This window comes from Hyla sarda, chromosome 8, assembly GCF_029499605.1.
Source record: "Hyla sarda isolate aHylSar1 chromosome 8, aHylSar1.hap1, whole genome shotgun sequence".
NCBI lineage: Eukaryota > Metazoa > Chordata > Amphibia > Anura > Hylidae > Hyla > Hyla sarda.
This window is the reverse complement of record NC_079196.1, coordinates 127,375,857-127,398,540: the sequence shown is the minus strand read 5'-3', so window position 1 is coordinate 127,398,540 and position 22,684 is coordinate 127,375,857. Positions and strand designations below refer to the sequence as shown.

General features: G+C 43.0%; 1 protein-coding gene across 1 annotated transcript in view; it reads left to right on the top strand.

Annotated features, from left to right (window-relative positions):
• INPP1 (inositol polyphosphate-1-phosphatase) overlaps positions 1 to 22,684 on the top strand; it is a 99,831-nt gene that overhangs the window by 36,252 nt on the left and 40,895 nt on the right. The window contains exons 2-3 of the mRNA XM_056536378.1: positions 14,103 to 14,319; positions 18,971 to 19,031. Of these exons, the coding sequence (XP_056392353.1) occupies positions 14,116 to 14,319; positions 18,971 to 19,031 (265 nt within the window). The 5' untranslated portion in view covers positions 14,103 to 14,115. The remainder of the gene's footprint in view (positions 1 to 14,102; positions 14,320 to 18,970; positions 19,032 to 22,684) is intronic.

The window sequence follows — 22,684 nt, the reverse complement described above, 5'->3', positions numbered from 1 at the left end:
GTTTGACCTGATCTCTTTTTATTCTTGACTTCTGATTGAACAAGTCTATCCCTTAAATTACGTGTCCTACGATATGACATAAGTGGTCTAGATGTAAATTCTTCAATATTAGGATAGCTCCTACTTAGAATGTACCAATGTTGGTTTAAAATTTTTGAGATTGATCCGCTTCTAGTGTTATATGTAGAAGTAAAGGGAATCCTTTTCACTGGGTCTCTTATTCTAGTTTGTAGAGTGGATTCTCTATCCAGGGCCTCCACTCTATTTCTATGTTTCTCAATAAGATGTTTTGGATATTTGCGTTCTATGAATTTGGACGTCATGTGGTCAAGGGACTTCTTCATGGCTTCTTCTTCATTAACTATCCTTTTCACCCTTAACATTTGGCCAAACGGCAGCGAATTGACCATCTGTCGAGGGTGACAGCTCTGAAAATGCAGTAGTGTATTTTTGTCTGTAGGTTTAACATAGTCTTGTTTGTAGCTGATTATCTTTCTTGACCACCAGGACGTCCAAAAAATTACCGCTATCTAAAGATTGGGTCATTGTAAATTTGATCTTGTCATATATATATGTATATATATATGTATGAAAAAAAGGGTTGGGGGGGGGGGGGGGGGCGCGCAGGTGAATCCTGGATGCCAGTCCTGGGTTGGGGGGGGGGGACAGGCGGAGATAGATAGTAAGGAAGGTTGGGGGGGGAAAATGGATCCTGGGTGCAAGTCCTGGGTAAGGGGGGACAGGCAGAGATAGATTGCAGGGATAAGGAGGGAGAACTTGGGCAGTACTTACATTACGGTGTCCTGGAGCCTCTGGTGTGCTGTGGTGGCGTGGCTGTGTGGTTCGCGGCGTTCTGGTTTATATGTGAGCGCTGGTGGGCGTAACCGGAAGTCGCGATGTGTGACTTCTGGTCCGGCGTGCGGCAGCTGATAGAGCTGCGCGATCGGAGCCAGAGGGAGGCGCCTGTGGCGCTCCCTGTAAGGGCAAGGGGGGGGGGGGTGTTATCTGTGTGATGCTGAAATGAAGGAGGAGGGGGAGAACATGGGGACAAAGAGTAGGGTGGACAGAAAAGAGTGAGAAAAAGAGGAAAGAGCAGAAGGAAGCAGGATAAAAGTGAAGAGCGTCAGGAAAGTGTGGTATAGTGCAGTGTGGTGCTGGGAGGATGAAGGATGGGAAGGAATTAGATAGAAAGGGGTGGGATGAAAGAAGGAGAGGAGGAGTGAAAGATAGAGAAGGAAGCATAAGGAATGTGTAGTGACTTGTGGTGTGATGCTGGGGAGAGGAGGGGGGGAGAGAAATGGATGAAAAAGGAGTGGGGTGAAAGGAGGAGAGGAGGAGTGAAAGATAGGGGAGAAAAGAGAGGAAGCGGAAGAAAGGAGGAGAGATGAGGGGTGGATATGGGAGGAGAGAGGAAGCAGAAGAAAGGAGGAGAGATGAGGGGTGGATATGGGAGGAGAGAGGAGCACGAGGGGGGGGGGGAGGGATGGGACATATGTAAAGGTGGGGAGCTGGGGAAGGGTGTGAGGGAAACCGGGAGGTTGGCGGCATTAAAAAAAAAAAAAAAAATATATATATATATATATATATATATATATATATATATATATAAAATAAAAATAAAACGGATAAGGGGAGGGGGATTCGTGATGAATGAGTGGTTTAAAGTTCTATGCACTCGTTGAGGCCATGATTATTATGTGTTCTATGCCCATTCATTTCCACGCACATCCCTATCAGGGATATGCGATACGTTTTGGACACTGTTGGACTTTTGGACCATCCGTTCCCATGAAATCAACAACAATTGAACTCTCTGTTTTTTCAACTTGTGTATTTCCTCGTACTCATACCTGCATACTATGTACTGACTGCATACCAGGCTTTTAGGCCCCTTGGACATATACATAGACTCCCATGATAATGGGCGTATGCTACACTATATATAATTTTGGTATGTTCATATATATATATATATATATATATATATATATATATATATACACTTTTAATAAGATATGTACACATATTTTTTACTATTTTTTAGCTGCCATATATATACCTCTGTGGTTTCCACTACCCTGTAGACGTTTTTTACATATATACGCATACACATGTATATACTCAATTTTATTACAATCTCTTAAATGTCCTCACTTTCATGTGTAAGGTATCGACATGTAGTTTGTGTGCAAGATATCGACATATATTCCATGGATAAGGTATTGATATGTATCCTTGTACCCATTGTGCTACCCTTTTAGTATTCATTTTATGGACCTGAGGAAGGCACATGCTGGTGCCGAAACGCGTTGTCCGTTTGTTCTAAACCATAATAAACTGTCCTGTGCTTTATTGGCGTTCCGCATCCATTTTATTTCAGCAGTACCCCCTTTTTTTACTCTCCTCTTCCTGGTCGTTATGTTTAGTGAGTCTGCCGCTTGACTGCTCCTGCATGTATCTCAGGCATGGAGCAGTCATTCGGCAATCGGATGCGCAGGAGGCAGGTAAGGGACCCTCCTAATGCGTCGAAGCTGATTGGGACATCGCGGTTAGCCACGGGTCCCAACCGTTGTTAGAGGCTGGGCCCAACTCGCTATGATGCGGGGTCACGCCGTAACCCCGTGTTATAGAAAGGGAGCGGACTCAGAACGTACATGTACCTCCTTGGTCCTTAAGGGATTAAAAAAATGCTAATTTTGTTTTAACAAAAAAAAAAAAAAAAGTGAATGTGATAAAAATCTGTATTTTTGGTGTTTGATATATTTTTACATGTACGCCATTTACTGCGCAGGATCATAAACATTATATTTTAATAGTTTGGACATTTTACACACACGGAGGTACCAAACATGTAATATAATTTTTCATTAGGGGAAGGAGTTTTATATAATTTTAGACACTGTTTATTTAAAAAAAAAATTTTTACAGGGGTTAGCCAGGAAAAATTTTTTTTTTTATGTCAACTGGCTCCAGAAAGTTAAACAGATTTGTAAATGACTTCTATAAAAAAAATCTTAATCCTTCCAGTACTTATGAGCTGCTGAAGTTGAGGTGTTCTTTTCTGTCTAAGTGCTCTCTGATGACACCTGTCTCTGGAACTGACCAGAGTAGAAGCAAATCCCTTCTTCTGTGCAGTTCCCGATACAAGCAGAGGTGTCAGCAGAGAGCACTGTTGCCAGACAGAAAAAAACAACTCAACTTCAGTAGCTGATAATTATTGGAAGGATAAAATTTTTTAATAGAAGTAATTTATAAATCTGTTTAACTTTCTGGAGCCAGTTGATATAAAAAAAAGTTTTTTCCTGGAATACCCTTTTAAGTCCCCAAAGGGACTTTGATATGCAATAATTAGATTGCATTTAATGTATAATAGCATTATACAGTGTGATCGGCGATCACAGTGAATCTGCGATTGGCAGCAGGTAAGGGGAACCTCCTCCGCCGTTTTAGCTAACGGAACCCCAGATCAGGTTGCGGGTGTTCCGTGAACCCTTCTGAGTTACCAGAGATTTTTAGTTTCACTTTAGACGCCGTGATCAGCATTTATCACGACGTCTTAAGAGTTAACGTCCGGCAGCGGCAGTAGCCGACACTCACTGTTTTGAAGCTCCTGCATTCGCTTCAAAGCTGCTTAAGGACTAAGGGTGTACAGGTACGCCCTTAGTCCTTAACCTCTTAAGGACCCAGGACGTACGGGGATGTCCCCGCACCCTGGGCTTTAACCCCTTAAGGACCAGCGTTTTTTCCGTTTTTGCATTTTCGTTTTTTGCTCCTTGCCTTTAAAAAATCATAACTCTTTCAATTTTGCACCTAAAAATCCATACGATGGCTTATTTTTTGCGCCACCAATTCTACTTTGTAATGACGTCAGTCGTTTTGCCCAAAAATCTACGGTGAAACGGAAAAAAAAATCATTGTGCGACAAAATTGAAAAAAAAACGCTGTTTTGTAACTTTTGGGGGCTTCCGTTTCTACGTAGTACATTTTTCGGTAAAAATGACACCTGATATTTATTCTGTAGGTCCATACGATTAAAATGATACCCTACTTATATAGGTTTGATTTTGTCAGACTTCTGGAAAAAATCATAACTACATGCAGGAAAATTAATACGTTTAAAATTGTCATCTTCTGACCCCCTATAACTTTTTTATTTTTCCGTGTATGGGGCGGTATGAGGGCTCATTGTTTGCGCCGTGATCTGAAGTTTTTAACGGTACCATTTTTGCATTGATAGGACTTATTGATCGCTTTTTATTCATTTTTAAATGATATAAAAAGTGACCAAAAATGCACTATTTTTGGACTTTGGAATTTTTTTGCGCGCACGCCATTGACCGAGCGGTTTAATTAATGATATATTTTTATAATTCGGACATTACCGCACGCGGTGATACCATATATGTTTATTTTTATTTACACTGTGTTTTTTTTTTTATTGGAAAAGGGGGGTGATTCAAACTTTTAATATGGAAGGAGTTAAATGATCTTTATTCCCTTTTTTTTTAAACTTTTTTTTTTGCAGTGTTATAGGTCCCATAGGGACCTATAACACTGCACACAATGATCTCCTATGCTGATCACTGGTTTCTCATAAGAAACCAGTGATCAACGATTCTGCCGCATGACTGCTCATGCCTGGATCTCAGGCACTGAGCAGTCATTCGGCGATCGGACAGCGAGGAGGCAGGAAGGGGCCCTCCCGCTGTCCTGTCAGCTGTTCGGGATGCCGCGATTAGCCGCGGCTATCCCGAACAGCCCGACTGAGCTAGCCGGGAACTTTCACTTTCACTTTTAGCTCTGAGCGCGCGGCTAAAGGGTTAATAGCGCGCGGCGCCGCGATCGGCGCTGCGCGCTATTAGAGGTGGGTCCCGGCTTCACTATGACGCCGGGCCCGCCGTGATATGACGCGGGGTTACTGTGTTACGCGTTATATCAGAAGAGCAGGACCAAGGACGTACCGGTACGTCCTTGGTCCTTAAGGGGTTAAGGACCCAGGACGTACCGGTACGTCCTTGGTCCTTAAGGGGTTAAGGACCCAGGACGTCCCCGTACGTCCTGGCGTTTTCCGGTCTCTGCCGCTCGCCGGGCAGAGATCGGAACTGGATGCCTGCTGAAATACTTCAGCAGGCATCCAGGGCAAACGCCGAGGGGGGCCATGATCGCCGCAAATCGCAAGGGAAATCGCCCTTGCGATCTGCGGCGATACCGGGCTGATCGGGTCTCTGGGACCCGACCACCCGTTAATTTCGCATGATCCCGGCTGTCATAGACAGCCAGGACCATGCTGAAGTATAGGAGCGAGGTGGCATCCTCCGATCCCCCTGCGATCCGTCGGTTAGTTAACCGACCAATCGCAGGAGGGGGGGCGGTTACTTCCTCCCGTCCTGCCCGGCCCCTTGAAGTCCGGAGAGGGCGGGAGGAAGACCGGAGGACGCGGCGGGGGACGGGGGAGTGCTGGGGACCGGCCCCGGTACTTACCTCGTCCCTGAAGACCTGGATCCAGACGATGAAGACGGTGGCGGCGGTGACAGGTGAGTAGATCTTCAGCCGCGGTCGGGCCCTTTACAGCAATGCACGTCGCCGTAAAGCGACATGCATTGCTGTATTGGGACCCTGTAAACTACAACTCCCAGCATGCCCAGACAGACTTGGCGTCTGGGCATGCTGGGAGTTGCAGTTTTGCAACTTCTGGAGGTCCACAGTTTTTGGACCACTGTGCCCTTCCAGATGTTGCAAAACTACACATCCTCAGCATGCCCTTACTGTCCAGGCATGCTGGGAGTTGTAGTTCTGTAACATCTGGCCCTTCAGATGTTTAAGAACTACAACTCCCAGCATGCCTGGACAGTTTTGGCATACTGGAAGTTGTAGTTTTGCAACATCTGGAAGGGCACAGATTGGGAACCACTGTATTAGTGGTCTGCAAACCGTAGTCCTCCAGATGTTGCCGAACTACTACTCCCAGCATGCCTGAGAATGTTTGGGAGTTGTGGTTTTGCAACAGCTGGAGGCACACTGGTTGGGAAACATTGTTTCCTAACTCAGTGTTTCCCAACCCGTGTGCCTCCAGCTGTTGCAAAACTATAACTACCAGCATGCACTGAGACTGTGCATGCTGGGAGTTGTAGTTTTGCAACAGCTGGAGGTCCCCCCCCTGTGAATGGACAGGGTACATTCACATGGGCAGGGGCTTACAGTGAGTATCGGGCTGCAAGTTTGCAATGCAGCAAATTTTGCGCGGCAGCTCAAACTCGCAGCGGGAAACTCGCTGTAACACCCGCCAGTGTGACTGTACCCTAAAAACACTACACTACACTAACACAAAATAAAATAAAAAGTAAAAAACACTACATATACACATACCCCTACACAGCCCCCCTCCCTCCCCAATAAAAATGAAAAACGTCTGGTACGCCACTCTTTCCAAAATGGAGCCTCCAGCTGTTGCAAAACAACAACTCCCAGTATTGCCGGACAGCCGTTGACTGTCCAGGCATGCTGGGAGTTTTGCAACAGCTGGAGGCACCCTGTTTGGGAATCACTGGCGTAGAATACACCTAATTCAGGCCTCAAATGCACATGGCGCTCTCAATTCGGAGCGCTGTCGTATTTCAAGGCAACAGTATAGGGTCACATATGGGGTATCGCCGTACTCGGGAGAAATTGACTAACAAATCTTGGGGGTCTTTTTCTCCTTTCACCCCTTATGAAAAGGTGAAGTTGGGGTCTACACCAGCATGTTAGTGTAAAAAAATAAACTTTTTACACTAACATGGTGGTGTTGCCCTATACTTTTCATTTTGACAAGAGGTAAAGGGGAAAAAAGCCCCCCAAAATTTGTAAAGCAATTTCTCCCGAGTACGGAGATACCCCATAAGTGGGCGCAAAGTGCTCTGGGGGCGCACAACAAGGCCCAGAAGGGAGCGTGCGCCATGTACATTTGAGGTGATTTGCACAGGGGTGGCTGATTGTTACAGAGGTTTTGACAAACGCAAAAAAAACAAAACCCCACTTGTGACCCCATTTCGGAAACTACACCCCTCACGGAATGTAATGAGGGGTGCAGTGAGAATTTACACCCCACAGGTGTCTGACAGATCTTTGGAACAGTGGGCTGTGCAAATTAAAAATGTTGTACAGCCCACTGTTCCAAAGATATGACAGACACCAGTGGGGGGGTAAATGCTCAATTTACGCCTTGTTACATTCCTCAAGGGGTCTAATTTCCAAAATGGTATGCCATGTGGGGGTTATTTTGCTGTCCTGGCACCATATGGGCTTCCTAAATGCGACATGCCCCCCGAGCAAAATTTGCTCTCAAAAAGCCAAATATGACTCCTTCTCTTCTGAGCATTGTAGTTCGCCCGTAGTGCACTTCAGGTCAACTTATGGGGTACCTCCATACTCAGAAGAGATGTGGTTACAAATTTTGGGGGGTATTTTCTGCTGTTAACCCTTGCAAAAATGTGAAATTTGGGGGGGGGGAAACACACCTTTTAGTGATTTTTATTTTTTTTACGTATACAAAAGTCGTGAAACCCCTGTGGGGTATTAAGGCTCACTTAATTCCTTGTTACGTTCCTCAAGGGGTCTAGTTTCCAAAATGGTATGCCATGTGTTTTTGTTTTTTGCTGTCCTGGCACCATGGGGCTTCCTAAATGCAACATGCCCCCGAGCAAAATTTGCTCTCAAAAAGCCAAATATGACTCCTTCTCTTCTGAGCACTGTAGTTCACCCATAGTACACCTCAGGTCAACTTATGGGGTACCTCCATACTCAGAAGAGATGGGGTTACATTGTTTGGGGGGTATTTTCTGCTAGTAACCCTTGCAAAATGTGAAATTTGGGGGGAAACACACATTTTAGTGAAATTTTATTTTTATTTTTTTTACATATGCAAAAGTCGTGAAACCCCTGTGGGGTATTAAGGCTCACTTTATTCCTTGTTACGTACCTCAAGGGGTCTAGTTTCCAAAATGGTATGCCATGTGGGGGATTTTTGCTGTTCTGGCACCATAGGGGCTTCCTAAATGCAACATGCCCCCCAAAAACCATTTAAAAAAAACGTACTCTCCAAAATCCCCTTGTCGCTCCTTCGCTTCTGAGCCCTCTACTGCGCCTGCCGAACACTTTACATAGACATATGAGGTATGTGCTTACTCGAGTGAAATTGTGCTACAAATTGAAGTATACATTTTCTCCTTTTTCCCCTTGTAAAAATTCAAAAATTGGGTCTACAAGAACATGCGAGTGTAAAAAATGGAGATTGTGAATTTTCTCCTTCACTTTGCTGCTATTCCTGTGAAACACCTAAAGGGTTAAAACGCTGACTGAATGTCATTTTGAATACTTTGGGGGGTGCAGTTTTTATAATGGGGTCATTTGTGGGGTATTTCTAATATGAAGACCCTTCAAATCCACTTCAAACCTGAACTGGTCCCTGAAAAATTGTGAGTTTGGAAATTTTGTGAAAAATTGGAAAATTGCTGCTGAACTTTGAAGCCCTCTGGTGTCTTCCAAAAGTAAAAACACGTCAATTTTATGATGCAAACATAAAGTAGACCTATTGTATATGTGAATAAAAAAAATTATTTGGAATATCCATTTTCCTTACAAGCAGAGAGCTTCAAAGTTAGAAAAATGCTAAATTTTCAAATTTTTCATCAAATTTTGGGATTTTTCACCAAGAAAGGATGCAATATACCACAAAATTTTACCACTATGTTAAAGTAGAATATGTTACGAAAAAACAGTCTCGGAATCAGAATGATAACTAAAAGCATTCCAGAGTTATTAATGTTTAAAGTGACAGTGGTCAGATGTGCAAAAAATGGCTGGGTCCTTAAGTGGTTAAAGGGTACCTCTCATCCAAAAAACTTTTGATATATTATAGATTAATGTATGCAGAATAACTTTACAATTGCATGTTATTAAAAAATATGCTTCTTTCTATTTAATTTTCCACTTTGAAGAAATGACCACTAGGGGTCTCCCTACCAGTCCTGGCAGCAAGCATTTCAGACTCATGCTGGAGTCCTAAACACTACGAGCTGCCAGTCTGCTTTGTTCACAAAGGAGAACACTCAGAGCTGCCACCCTGCTTTGTTCACAGCCTGTTTGGCTGATTGGGAAAAATACAATAGAAAGAAGCATATTTTTCATTAACATGCTATTGGAAAGTTATTCAACTTTCATTAATCTAAAAGATATCAAAAGTTTATTTGATGAGAGGTACCCTTTAAGTACTAGGGTGCAAGGATGTACCTGTACGTCCTTTGTCCTTAGTAGATTAATTCTCCAATGTCTCATGTCAGGCCAGCTACACTCTTAAATTTAGCTTATCCCCTATCCTTCCCATAAGAGATTTATAAATTCTCAATGGTGTTTTTTTTCTTGCGATTCTGTTATTACAAGTCGTGTCTTGAATCCTGTCACCCCATCCATCCGGAACACTTCTCTCTTTCATCCGTAGCATAAAATATTCCTAACCTTGGCAAGTTTAAACCAAGCCTTATCTGGTATACAGTACCCTAATTTGGTTCCAGGACCATAATTTATCCCTCAATACAAGAACCACTACTTTTCTAGTACTTGCTTCAACTCCTTTCCTAATACTTGCTTCAAGCATAAATTTTGGTGACCCAAGGAGTAATTTCTAACATGTTCCCTCCACAGACTTTAACAATTTCCAAGTTCTAAGGAGGGAAGCCACACTGGGGACCTTATTCCAAACCTTTCTCTTAAGTTTACCTGATTCCAGCAGCTCCAAAATATTTACAAATTTCACACACACAAAAAATCTTCCCACAAATCCTTAACCCTTTAAAGGTAATGACCAAGCCCCATTTTTCAAAACTGTCATTAGTTTCATCAACACTAACCTGTTGGTACAGGTGTGTTTTGCAGGTGACACCGATGATAATGACACTTACCTGTCCCTGATCCGTGGTCCCGTTGGCCTGTTATCTATCTTGTTTTGGTGCGCGGGCGGAGCTTCAGGAGCACTCTCACATCACCGCTAATTCTTCTTCACTGGGTCTGGTTGCGAGCAGGCTTGTGGAACAGCAGTGGTGGTGTCGGGGTGCTCTGCCGTTGTACCAAGCCTGCTGCCTGAACAAGGAAGATAACAGGCCAACAGGACTACGGATCGGGGGCAGGTAAGTGTCATTATCATCCGTGTCACCCACACTACACAACTGAAACTTGAGAAACTAGAAAATATTTCCTAATAGCAGGAAATGAAAGACCCCCTTTATTCTTATGTATGTATAGTTATTTAAACTTTATTCTGGTCCGTTTTAAACTTTATAGAAGGGAATTAAAAATATCTATCATGCTTCTAAATATTTCCTCCCTTATCCAGATCCAGAATGAAAATATAACCATTTTGGAAGGAGAATAGTTGTAACTAAACAATTTTCTTCAGAGATTTGCTTCAGAGATTGGGAGGTTTCCGTGCTATTGAATTCCTATCATATTCAGTAATCACTGTTTGATTAGTGGGAGTCTGGCCCCCAGGACCCACTACAACTATCTCAAAAAGGATACATAAATAATAGGCTATCACTGTTCATATTCTGGAGAACCTTGGCCCCTTAGGTGTCTTCCTTTCCGGAAAGTGCTGACCACTGACTGTTGTTAAATTCACTGCATCTGTAGCCACAGAAAGGCCAAGACGTAACAGAGGGAGGTGGGGGTGGGGCTTAGTGCAACAAAAAAAAAAAAAAAGAAAAATAGCCAGCACAACTACTTAAAACACGGGTGCACGCTGGTGTTGCACATACAAAGTATATAAAAATGAAGGTTGCAGCAGCACTCTTGGTCAAAAAATGGAAGCTCTTAGTGCTATACTTAGTAAAGAGCCTGGGTTGTGTACATAATATCTGTGAGCCTGTCTACATCTGCCATAGGATACAGTGCCTTGCATAAAAATTCACCCCTCTTGGACTAAATTTTATCAAAACGTCTGTACAAATTATAATCAACATATACGGTTTGAAAAATGTCTGGTTGTATCCGTTTTTTACGAAAAAAAAAAGGTATATGTTTTTAACTTTTCACTCCATTATGAATAAAGTTTCACTTGTTTGTTTGAAATTCCAATAAAAAAACTGTGCAAAACCGGATGGAACCGTACGGACATACGGTCCTGTACGGTTCCCATTGACTCCCATGTTAAAAACAAAATGTATACGTTTCAATAAGTTTTTTCACCAGGACCATAAACCCTGGTAGGCTATGGTTTTGGGTACGGGAAAAAAACTGACAAAGGGTGGGTTCACACTACGTTTTCTCCCATACGGGAGCGCATACGGCAGGGGGGAGCTAAAACCTCGCGCTCCCGTATGCCTTCGTATGCGCTCCCGTATGTCATTCATTTCAATGAGCCGGCCGGAGTGAAACGTTCGGTCCGGTCGGCTCATTTTTGCGCCGTATGCACTTTTACAACCGGACCTCAAACCGTGGTTGACCACAGTTTTAGGTCCGGTTGTAAAAGCGCATACGGCGCAAAAATGAGCCGACCGGACCGAACGTTTCACTCCGGCCGGCTCATTGAAATGAATGACATACGGGAGCGCATACGAAGGCATACGGGAGCGCGAGGTTTTAGCTCCCCCCTGCCGTATGCGCTCCCGTATGGGAGAAAACGTAGTGTGAACCCAGCCAAAACCGGACAGGATGCAAAACGGACACAACTGGATGCATCTTTTGGCATACGGTTTTTAATGCATATGGTTTTCAGTACGGTTCCGTACAGTTTTCAAATTGGAAACGTATACGGGAACTGTATTGCAAAAACGTGGTGTGAACCCAGCCTTAATCAGGCCCCAATCCCCAGTTCTGTTTCCTGTCCTGCAGAGGGAGTAGGGTGGTCATTTACAAGAATTTGCAAGGATTGTGGACTGTGGGGACTCTGGTCGTGAGACTGACTTAAAGGGTACTTCAGTAGCGTAAGTCCTTCTCAGCCTGTTGTGGCTTTGTGTGGTGCAGGATTCCCCCGTAATCTTTCTCCCTTGGGCGTTTGCTCTCAGCTGCAGGCTAGGGGTGAATCACGTGCCGATTATGTCAGCTGATTTCCAGGGGAGGAAGGGCAGCATTTCATTGATGGGTAATTTTAATGAAACTCAACATGGATCGAACAAAGCGGTTTCTGGGCACAAACTCGTTTCTGGGCAAAGCCCTTTCATAAGGTGTAAGTAAAGGGGATTTGCCCAGAAAGAAACATGCTGTGTGTTGTTAATCAATAAAAACCACTTTTTTATTTCCATAAAAATTCCCCTTTTGAAGTTTAAATTGATCGGCAGCACAAAATGAAGCTTTCTCCTATTGGCTTTTTCTCCCCTTTCCATTCTGTTATATGCCAGGTCACTGGTGAGGGAAGCTGCAGCAGCTGGGAACTAAGACATTGTTCAAATTTGATTAAGTGCTGTGCCTCCATTTGCACAATAGGGATGTAAGAAAAAATCGATTCCCGCGATTATCGCGATTTTTCACTTGCCGATACTTTTAGTGATGTGGAATTTGTATCTCCTGATGCACAGAAAGCATGTCCCGGGCATCAGGAGATACAAGTTCCACATTTTGTCAGCCGGATCTGACACTGTATGGATGTATGGAGCGGGCTCCGACTCGTGCCCGCTCCATACTCTGCGGCCCCCGGCTGATTTCAGTATCCGGGGGCCGCTGATGCATCACCGCCGCTAATATCCAGCATGCGGTGCTCTGTAGTGTGTATGGAGCGGGCTCCCGACTCGTGCCCGCTCAATACTCTGCAGCCCCCGGCTGTTCTCAGTAGCCGGGGGCCGCCGCTAATAGCCAGCATGCGGCGATCGCCGCGGCTGGCTATTAACCCTTTAGATCGCCGCTGTCAAAGCTGACAGCGGCATCTAAATGGGAGATGTGTATGCTCTCCGTGGCTCTGTCATTGATAGAGCCTGGCTGGACCAGGCTCTATCAATGGATCGCAGATGAATGGAGTTCAATAGAACTCTATTCATCTGTCTGAGGAATCTAATGATTCCTAAAAGACTAATAAAGTGTACAAAAAAAATTAAATAAAAATAAAGTTTTAATAAAAGCGTAAAAGACATTGTTTTTTAGACAGAATCGGGATATATCGCGATGTATCGTCACCTAGACGGTATCGCGATATATCGGGATATATCGAATCGCCACACTGGTATCGCGATTCGAATCGAATCGCCAAATTCTTGGCGATTCACACCCCTATTGCACAACACTATAAGGTGAGTGAGACTCTCACTCTCTTTTTTTTTATTTTTATTATCTGCAAAGAAAGAGGATGAGCGGCAAATAGATTTGGTTCCAGTAGGTAGTGATGTCCAGTGGCAAATCAAAAATTTTCCAGTCTTTACTTCCATCCTTTTACAAGAATTTTTTATTTTTTTTTGTAATTTTTGGTGTTTTTTATGGAATCTTCATGGATGCTCTTAATGGAACCTCCACTGAAGATGTGAATATAGTCTAAGTTTTTTTTTTTTTTTTTTTTTTAATGAAAATACAACTTTTCAGACAGGGAACTAGCAGTTTGTAGCTCAGAGCAGCTACATCATCTTAAAGGGGTACTCCGCCGGGAAACATCTCATCCCCTATTCCACTGCCAGCGGGACCCTGCTATCTCTGCTGCGGCACCTCAGTCATCCGGTTCACGGAGCAAACTCCACTCTGTGCCAGATGACTGGCGACTACAGCCACCACGCCTCCTCCATTCATGTCTTTGGGAGGAGGCGTGGTGGCTATGTACTAGGCGTCACACCCCCTCCCATAGACATGAATGGACGGGCAAGGCGTGATATCACGAACACGGAAGCTCCAAGCTTCTGTGTTCTGGATGCCACCGCTGCTGGCCCCAGAGATCGCGGGGGTCCCCAGCGGCGGGACCCCCCGTGATCAGACATCTTATCTCCTATCCTTTGAAAAGGGGATAAGCTTGAGAGTGTTGACTGACCACTTAAAATTGTATTTTTCATGGCCAATCTAATCAATAAATTTGTTATTTTTGTCAAAAAATAAATAAATAAAATAAACAGTTTTCTTACCTAACTTGTAATGATAATGTATCTTTTGGCAATGTACAGGACAATTTGAAAGATGTCTGAAATCCTCCAAGAGTTGTTACGTGCTTCTGAGAAGGCTGCATGTATTGCTCGGGCGTGTCGGCAGGAGGAAGCACTATTCCAGCTCTTAATTGAGGAAAAAAAAGAAGATGAGAAAAACAAGAAGTTTCTTACAGATTTTAAAACTTTGGCTGATGTTTTAGTCCAGGAGGTGGTTAAACATGACCTTGGAAAAAAGGTGAGGTGCCACAAGACATGCATCATATACTTTGGCTGTCAAATTATGTATAAAAAGGCTCTAGAAATTAGGGATTTCTTGTAGTTTACAAACAGAATTTTATAAATATGATTAAAGGGGTACTCCCCTGGAAAACATTTTTTTTAAATCAACTGGTGCCAGAAGCTAAACAGATTAGTAAATTACTTCTATTTAAAAATCGTAATCCTTCCAGTACTTATAAGCTGCTGTATGCTCCACAGGAAGTTCTTTTCTTTTTGAATTTCCTTTCTGTCTGACCACAGTGCTCTCTGCTGACACCTCTCTCTATGTCAGGAACTTTCTGAAGCAGGATAGGTTTGCTATGGGGACAGTTCCTAAAATGGACAAAGGTGTCCGCAGAGAGCACTGTGGTCAGACAGGTTAAGATTTCTTAATAGAAGTAATTTACAATTCTGTTTAACTTCATGGCACCAGTTGATTACATTTTTTTTTTCAAGTGGAGTACCCCTTTTAAGTTGTGTTTTTGTCAGAAAGCAATAATGGATGCATAGCAATCCTATGTATGTAATATAGTATTGATTCAAGTTCCTTATGACACACAGTTGAAATATTTATATTGCCCTGTGCAATTGCAGGTCCGATATTCAGTGCTGATTTGTTTAATAATATATCTTGACAATGATTGAAGCTTAGCTTTTCTGTTACACAGCTCCAAATAGTATATTACTTGCTGCCTGCCTTGCTAGCACTAGATTTGAAACATTAGGTTTGAAAAATCTTCCCATTTCTGTCTATAGCAGGCTGAAGCATACTGACACAGCCTGTCTGCACTTATGCGCTCAACAGACCACCTTTTGTTCTACTATTGAGATATGTTTAGACATACAGGGGGAGATTTATCAAAACCTGTCCAGAGGAAAAGTTGCCCAGTTGCCCATAGCGACCAATCAGATCGCTTCTTTCATTTTGAAGAGGCCTTGTTAAAAATGAAAGTAGCGATCTGATTGGTTGCTATGGGCAACTCAGTAACTTTTCCTCCGGACAGGTCTTGATAAATCTCCCCCACAGTGTATATACTGTGGATTTTATGCTGCAGATTTTATGTTATGTTCAACTTTTCATTTACATGGACCTCATAAAATAAGCAGCATAAGGCTATGTTCACACGGCAGAATTTCCATGGGGAATTCTTCATAAGAGTCCCATTAATTTCAATGGGATTCTGCTGCACTGTGCAGACGGCAGAATTTCCATGCAGAAATTCCAGCATCCGCAAAAACATTGAACTTGCATTATCAAGTGGTTTGCAGAATGTCTGCACTGAGAGTTTTTGTGCGGACATTCTGCCGTGTGAACCCGGCCTAAATGCTGCAGTGTATGCTCTACATGTGAACCTATTCTTGAGCCGATGCACAGATTCCCTGGGTTGGGCGCATCCTTTGCTTACTGGTCAGTAAGTGAAGCAGGTCATACACACAGCTCTGTGCAGATGCATAGAGCAGATGTGAAGTGAACTGCAGCAAGTGCAGAAAATGTTACACTGGTGCACTGTGCCAGCGCAACATCTGTTGCGTTGCCTACATTGTATATAATGCTGACGACCCCATATGCAATACCAATTTAACATCTGACAACCTCATGTTTGGACCAAACAAGTGCCAACATGACCTGACCATGACTTGAACCCCTGTAGCATAATTTATAGCATATAACAAAACCTATACTAAAACTAAGCTGAGACTTCCTGTTCTGTACAGATTATTTCCTAGTAATGCCTTTTTTTCTTAGCACAGATAGAAGTACAATGAAAGATGACAACAGTATATAGATAACACTGGATCCATGACCATTCACAGCAGAGACCAGCATCCCCCTTCCTGTAGAATGACCTTTAAAAAGGTCACAGAAAATGCCCAGTAGCGTTTCCAATTCATGTGAATGGGACAATCCTATCCATGGTCCATGGGACCAATTCTATGGTCCGTGGCTCATGCTGTAAAGCATATCACAAAATGCTGTTAAAAACAGCTCTGGCAAGATGGCAGCCCTCATAATAAAACTGCATTGATCAATAGGAGGATTCTAATAATTCCTCATGAAAGTCCCCTACGGGAACCAATTATTGGTAAAAAAAAAGGCTTAAAACATGTTAACCTTTTCCATATAAAAAGTTTAAATCCCCCCCCCCCCTCACTTTTCCCAAATAAATGACATGTAAACATAATAAATACAATCCTTTTCATTATGGCCTAAACATAAAGAAAAAATACCAAACCGCAGATTGGTTTTATTGATTACATCATATCCCAGAAAAAAAATGTAGTAAAAAGCGATAGTCTGATTAATACCACAATGGTAGGGATAAAAACTAAAGATCATGGTGCAAAAAAACGAGCCCCAATACAGCCTCATATATGATTAAAAAAAAGAATCAGAAATAATCTTCTGACACCTTTAAAATAGTTTGTAAGTAGTAAACCATAACAGAAACTATACAAGTTGGGAATTGTTTAAGCCAACCTAGAGAATAAAGAGAACATGTTAGTTTGACCGCACAGTAAACAGCGTAAATAAGAAGCCCTCTCCAAATTTGCTAAGCTGCATTTTTTTTTCCAATTTCTCCTCCCAAAAAAATTTTGGGCGGTTTTGGAGCATATGTTATGATAAAATGAAAAAAAGTCCTGCAATTGGTCCTGCAAATAACAAGCCCTCAAATGGGTGTGTAGATGAAAAAATAAGAGTTATGGCTATTAAAGGACAAAAAGGAAAAAATTAAAAGTGCAAAAACCAAATTTGGTAAGGTCCTCAAGGGTCCACATTTTAATGTGTTTTACACACTTCGATGCATTGCTCAGTAAGGGGGTGTGGCCTACCAAAAAGGGTGTGTGACTTCCAACCCCTTAAGGACACAGCTCATTTTGGCCTTAAAGGGGTACTCATCCCCTAGCCAAAGGATAGGGGATAAGATGCCTGATCGTGGGGGGTCTTGCTGCTGGATACCCCCGTGATCTCTGCTGTGGCACCCCGCCGTCATCACGTAATGACGGGCGATACAGGGGCTGGAGCATTGTGACGTCATGCATTGGCATAGCACTGCTCAGTATTAACGGCAATCCAATAGATCAGAGAAGAAGACCCCGGGATGACGGCCGGAGGTAGGTAAGGGGACCTCCGTTCGCCATTTTGGCTGATCTGACCCTCATGGCATAGGCGATCAGATCAGCCAGGACAAGTGCCGCATTGCATCAGATGCTGTAATCTGTGTTGATCACTGTATCTTAGGAATTAATGGCGGACATCAGCGGGATCGCTAATGTCCGTCATTACCACCGGGTTCCTGGCTGCTGACAGCAGCCAGGACCTGCCGTGCACGATGTGAGCACTGCTCCGATGTGCCTGTCATGTACAGTACGTAAATGAACGTCCTAGTGCGCAGTACCAGCGCACCAGGACGTAAATTTACGACTGTTGTCCTTATGGTACCTGTCACCATCAATGAAATTTAATATATTATAGAATAGTCTATTTTTATTACTTTTCTAATATGCTTCAGAATAAAATGTTGTAACTTTGTGTTAAATTAACCCTTTTGGTCCTGCTTGCAGTCCTGCTAACAGATTGTCTCCTGCAGCAGCCTGTACAGAAAAAACTCAATGAAATGCAGGTGGAACCTCTTCTTAGCACAGTGTATGAAGCTGAATATTTCCCTTTAAGCTGAGCTAGACTGTATAGCACGGTTTTCCAACCAGGGTTCATCCAGCTGTATCAAACCTACATCTCCCAGCATGCCTGGACAGCCAAAGGCTATCCAGGCATGCTTGGAGTCGTAGTTGCAACAGCTGGAGGCATCCTCATTGGGAAACACTACTTTAGAGTCATGATGCCTTCAGTGCATAGTGCTAAATATTGTGCTAAACATTTCTGCTCCCTTTTACAGCTGCTGGGCAAAGTTGACACCATATAGAGTTAGTTCAGTGCTTAGAACTGAGAGAGGTGTGTGCGGTCTCAGCCAATCACAGCCCATCACACACTGAACTGCTCTAGACTGTGTGTGCAGAGCAGCATAGCAGAGTAAGGGAGGAAGCAGGGCTTCAGATGATGTCATACCTGCTGGGTAACACACTTTCCCAGTCTGTGGAGCTTATTGAGACTGAGAAAAATATTCAGCAAAATATATGTCAGGGGGTGGTTTATCATGATATAGGGAGTGAACTGAGAGGATTGAAAAATGTATAAAGATCATGACAGGTACTCTTTAATGAAGTGAATGTGGCTTAAATTGATGCTGTACAGCAAAAAAAGTTGTCAAAATTTTGGCACACAAGTTTGGTGTTATAGGGGGACGTGGCTTGCCGCTGAAGAAGATGGCCGCTTAGTCCTAGATCTCCCGCACCTCGTGGCCATAAATTTGCTTGATTAGCCCTAAATAGCACTCTGCCTCATGAAGAGGGGTACCCAGCGCCGAAGGATGGGGTCTCGTTCAGGAGATACTTAGCCCTTATCCTGTGGGGATGGGGGATAAGTTAAGTTAATTTTGGCCACAGTACTCCTTAAAGACAAAGATCATATAAGCTTACACTAAACAGATTACACAAGTTGCAAATTTTTAAATAATATATATGACCATTTTCTGCTCCACTGTGTTTTTTGTTCACTCTACGTCCTTCAGTTTCCAGGTTTAGAGCAAAATGTACGGGGAGAAGAATCCAATAAATTCACAAATGAACATGGTAAGTAGGGTTAAATTCCTATTTAAAACAAAATTGGGTCAGTCATTTTTGAAGAAAAAGATGATTTAGCTTAGAAGTAAAACCATTTATGAAAGATAACATTTGGAGATTTTACATTTCACTCTGGTCACAGAGCAAATGTTTGAAATCAACATTTCCATAGGGGTTCAGCAAGTTTAGACTTTAGTTATGGTCGGGTTACATGTACTGTGAGTAGAGTCTACCGCTTGCATGAATAATTAGGCCTGTCCGGCCATGAAGGGTATCCTAAAGAAAGGGGGATACCCTGAGAGTGACTGTAGAAAAAAAAAGGGAAGGGAGGTTGGGGACGTCTTGCATGCTGCCGACAGCACCTGTGTGGATCAGGTGGGTAAATAAAGACCAGACTCCTCCCACAAATCATGTTAACTTAAAGGAAACCTGTCACCAGTGTCACCTGCACTAACCTGTCGGTACTAACAGATAGGGCAGGTTACACTGATGACAACAGTACTCACCTTGTCCCATTCCGTGTTGGGGATCTTCGGTAATTTCCTCCGTTATCAAAGTATGGTGCATTTTCTACATCTGCAGCAAACCTATTTAGCTCTCATTACTTGAAGCATCCAGGCCCTTTTATATCAGGTTTTTAGACAACACCTTAAAGGGGTATTCCGCCCTAGACATCTTATCCTCTATCCAAAGGATAGGGGATAGGATTGGGGATAAGATGTCTGATCTCGGGGGTCCCGTTGCTGCACCCACTTGTCATCAGCCTCATGGAGCGAAAATCACGATACAGGGGCCAGAGTATCACGGCTCCGCCCCTCGTGACATCATGCCTAGCCCCTCAATGCACGCCTATGGGAGGGGGCTTGGCGGCTGTCACGCCCCCTCTCATAGGCATGCATTGAGGGGCTAGGCATGACGTCACGAGGGGGCGGAGCCGTGATGTCACAATACTCCGGCCCCTGTATTGTGAGTCATCAGATACGGAGCGATCTTCGCTCTGTGAGGCTCATGACAAGTGGGTGCTGCAGGAGAGATTGCGGGGGTCCCCAGCGGCGGGGCCCCTGCGATCAGACATCCTATCCCCTATTATTTGGATAGGAGATAAGATGTCTAGGGCCGGAATACCCCTTTAAGGGTCTATTCACACGGCAGAATTTCCGCTTGCTGAATTCCACCTCAAATTAAAGCCCATATACTTCTATGGGATTCCGCACTCCCATTCACACATCTGAATTTCCACTTGCCGAATTCCGATAGCAGAAATTCAGAAATGTGAATGGGAGTACAGAATCCCATAGAAGTCTATGGGTTTAACCCCTTAAGGACTAAACGTTTTTCTGTTTTTGCAGTTTCCTTTTTTCCTCCTTACCTTTTTAAAGATCATATCCCTTTCAATTTTGCACCTAAAAATCCATATGATGTTTTTTTTTTTTTCTTTTGCTAAACGGAAAAATAAATCATTGTGCGACAAAATTGAAGAAAAAATGCCATTTTGTAACTTTTGGGGGCTGTAAAAATTAAACCTTATCTTTATTCTGTAGGTCCATATGATTAAAATGATACCCTACTTATATAGGTTTGATTTTGTCGTTGTTCTGGAAATAATCATAACTACATGCACGAAAATTAATATGTTTAAAATTGTCCTCTTCTGACCCCTATCATTTCTTTTTTCACGCGTACAGGGCGGTATGAGGACTCATTTTTTGCACCGTTATCTGAAGTTTTTATCTGTATCATTTTTGTTTTGATCGCTTTTTATTCATTTTTTTTATGGTATAAAAAGTGACCAAAAATATGTTATTTTGGAATTTGGAAGTTTTTTGTGCATACGCCATTGACCGTGCCATTTAATTAATTATATATTTTCATAGTTCGGACATTTAGGCATGCAGCAATACCACATATGTTTGTTTATTTTTTATACAGTTATTTTATTTATTTTTTTAAATGGGAAAAGGGGGGGTGATTCAAACTTTTATTAGAGAAGGGGTTAAATTACATTTATTAACTCATTTTTTTGCTATGCTATAGGGGGCTATACCATGCATTTCACTGATTGCAGGCACTGTTCAATGCTATGCAATAGCATAGCATTGATCAGTGTTATCTGTGCTTGATTGCTCAAGCCTGGATCTCAGGCTTGGAGCAATCAAATGCCGATCGGACAGTGTGGAGCCAGGTAGGGAGCCTTCCGCTGTCCTCTCAGCTGTTCGCGATTTCACCTCTGCAGTCCCGAACAGCTCCACTGAGCTAACCGGCAGCATATTCTCCCATTTTAGATGCCGCAAACAACTTTGATTGCGGCATCTAAAGGGTTAATACCGGACATCATCCCGATCGGCGATGTCCGTATTAGCTGCGGGTCCCATTTGCTGACGGCAACCGGGACCCCGCAGATACAAAGCGAGCTCGGCTTCTGAGCGCGCTTCACACATACTCTGTACCCCTTCCCATTCATCTTTCCGCTGGTCGACATCAGGTTCCATCAGGTTTTTTAACAAAAAAATATGCAATTATGTTTTGACTGCATTACACTATTGTGATTGCCTAACGAGAGCGCACCTCTAGGAAAGGACACTATAACAAACGCAAACAGTAGTCACATATGCAGCACAAAGCAAAATACTTTTATCTACGTATGAACTAAAACACTATATGGTCTGAAATATACATGGTGAAACAATGTATACTTGTCTTAAAATGAAAAGATCCACGGAGTAAAGCGTGATCATTCAGTGCATGCATTTTGAGAGTCTGAACATTGTCATAAGGTAAATGGACATTGTTTGTTTTTCTTGTCTTGGACAATTAATAGTGTAACCATGCAATGGCAATAAACTGCATGTCCTGATGTCATCATTTAATCTGGAGGAACATGCAGTGTTAACAAAATCGCAGTGGATTTGAATTAGGCTCTGCAATAGAAAGATATCAGAGCTATTACTACTAATGACATATCTGGATACCTTAAAGAGCACAGTACAAAGGTGGCTGCAACAGAGTATCTGGATTTTTATATATTTTTGTATTTCCACTCATGCAAGATAAGTTAAAGCGTACCTGTCAGATCACCCCCCCAAAAAAAAGTATCTGATCCTGATCATGTACATATCATGTGTCTATGACCTATATTTCTCTCAGACTTAGCTTTATTCTGACTTACCTTAATGTTGTCGACCAAAAGCAGGGGGGCGGGTCCCTTTCTTCTCCTCAGGTGATAACCACTCCCCCTCCCTCACGCTCCCCACTCACTGGTCTTGGGAGTCAGCATATGTAACCCTTTCCTTCCTGGTTTTATGCTATACACACACACTGTGTGCTTACAGCTTTTGCAAAACTACAGCTCCCAGCATGCCCATGCATTCTTTGTAGTTTTGCAACAGCTGGAGGCATATGATTATAGTCCCCCTGTATTAGATACACACACATTGACTTCATTTATTCTTACACATTACCTAGACAACACAGATTTACACACATATATACATGCAGGGACACTTACTATTTAAACAAAAAATCCTCCATTCAGTCCCCATCTTTAGTCACCAGCTTCTTTCATCATCTGCTCACAGGCAGCAGTGTACTCCCGCCCCTCCCCCCTTCTCCTCACATGAGGAGACAGTGAGGGAGCTGATCACAGCAGCTTTAGATCTGCAGAC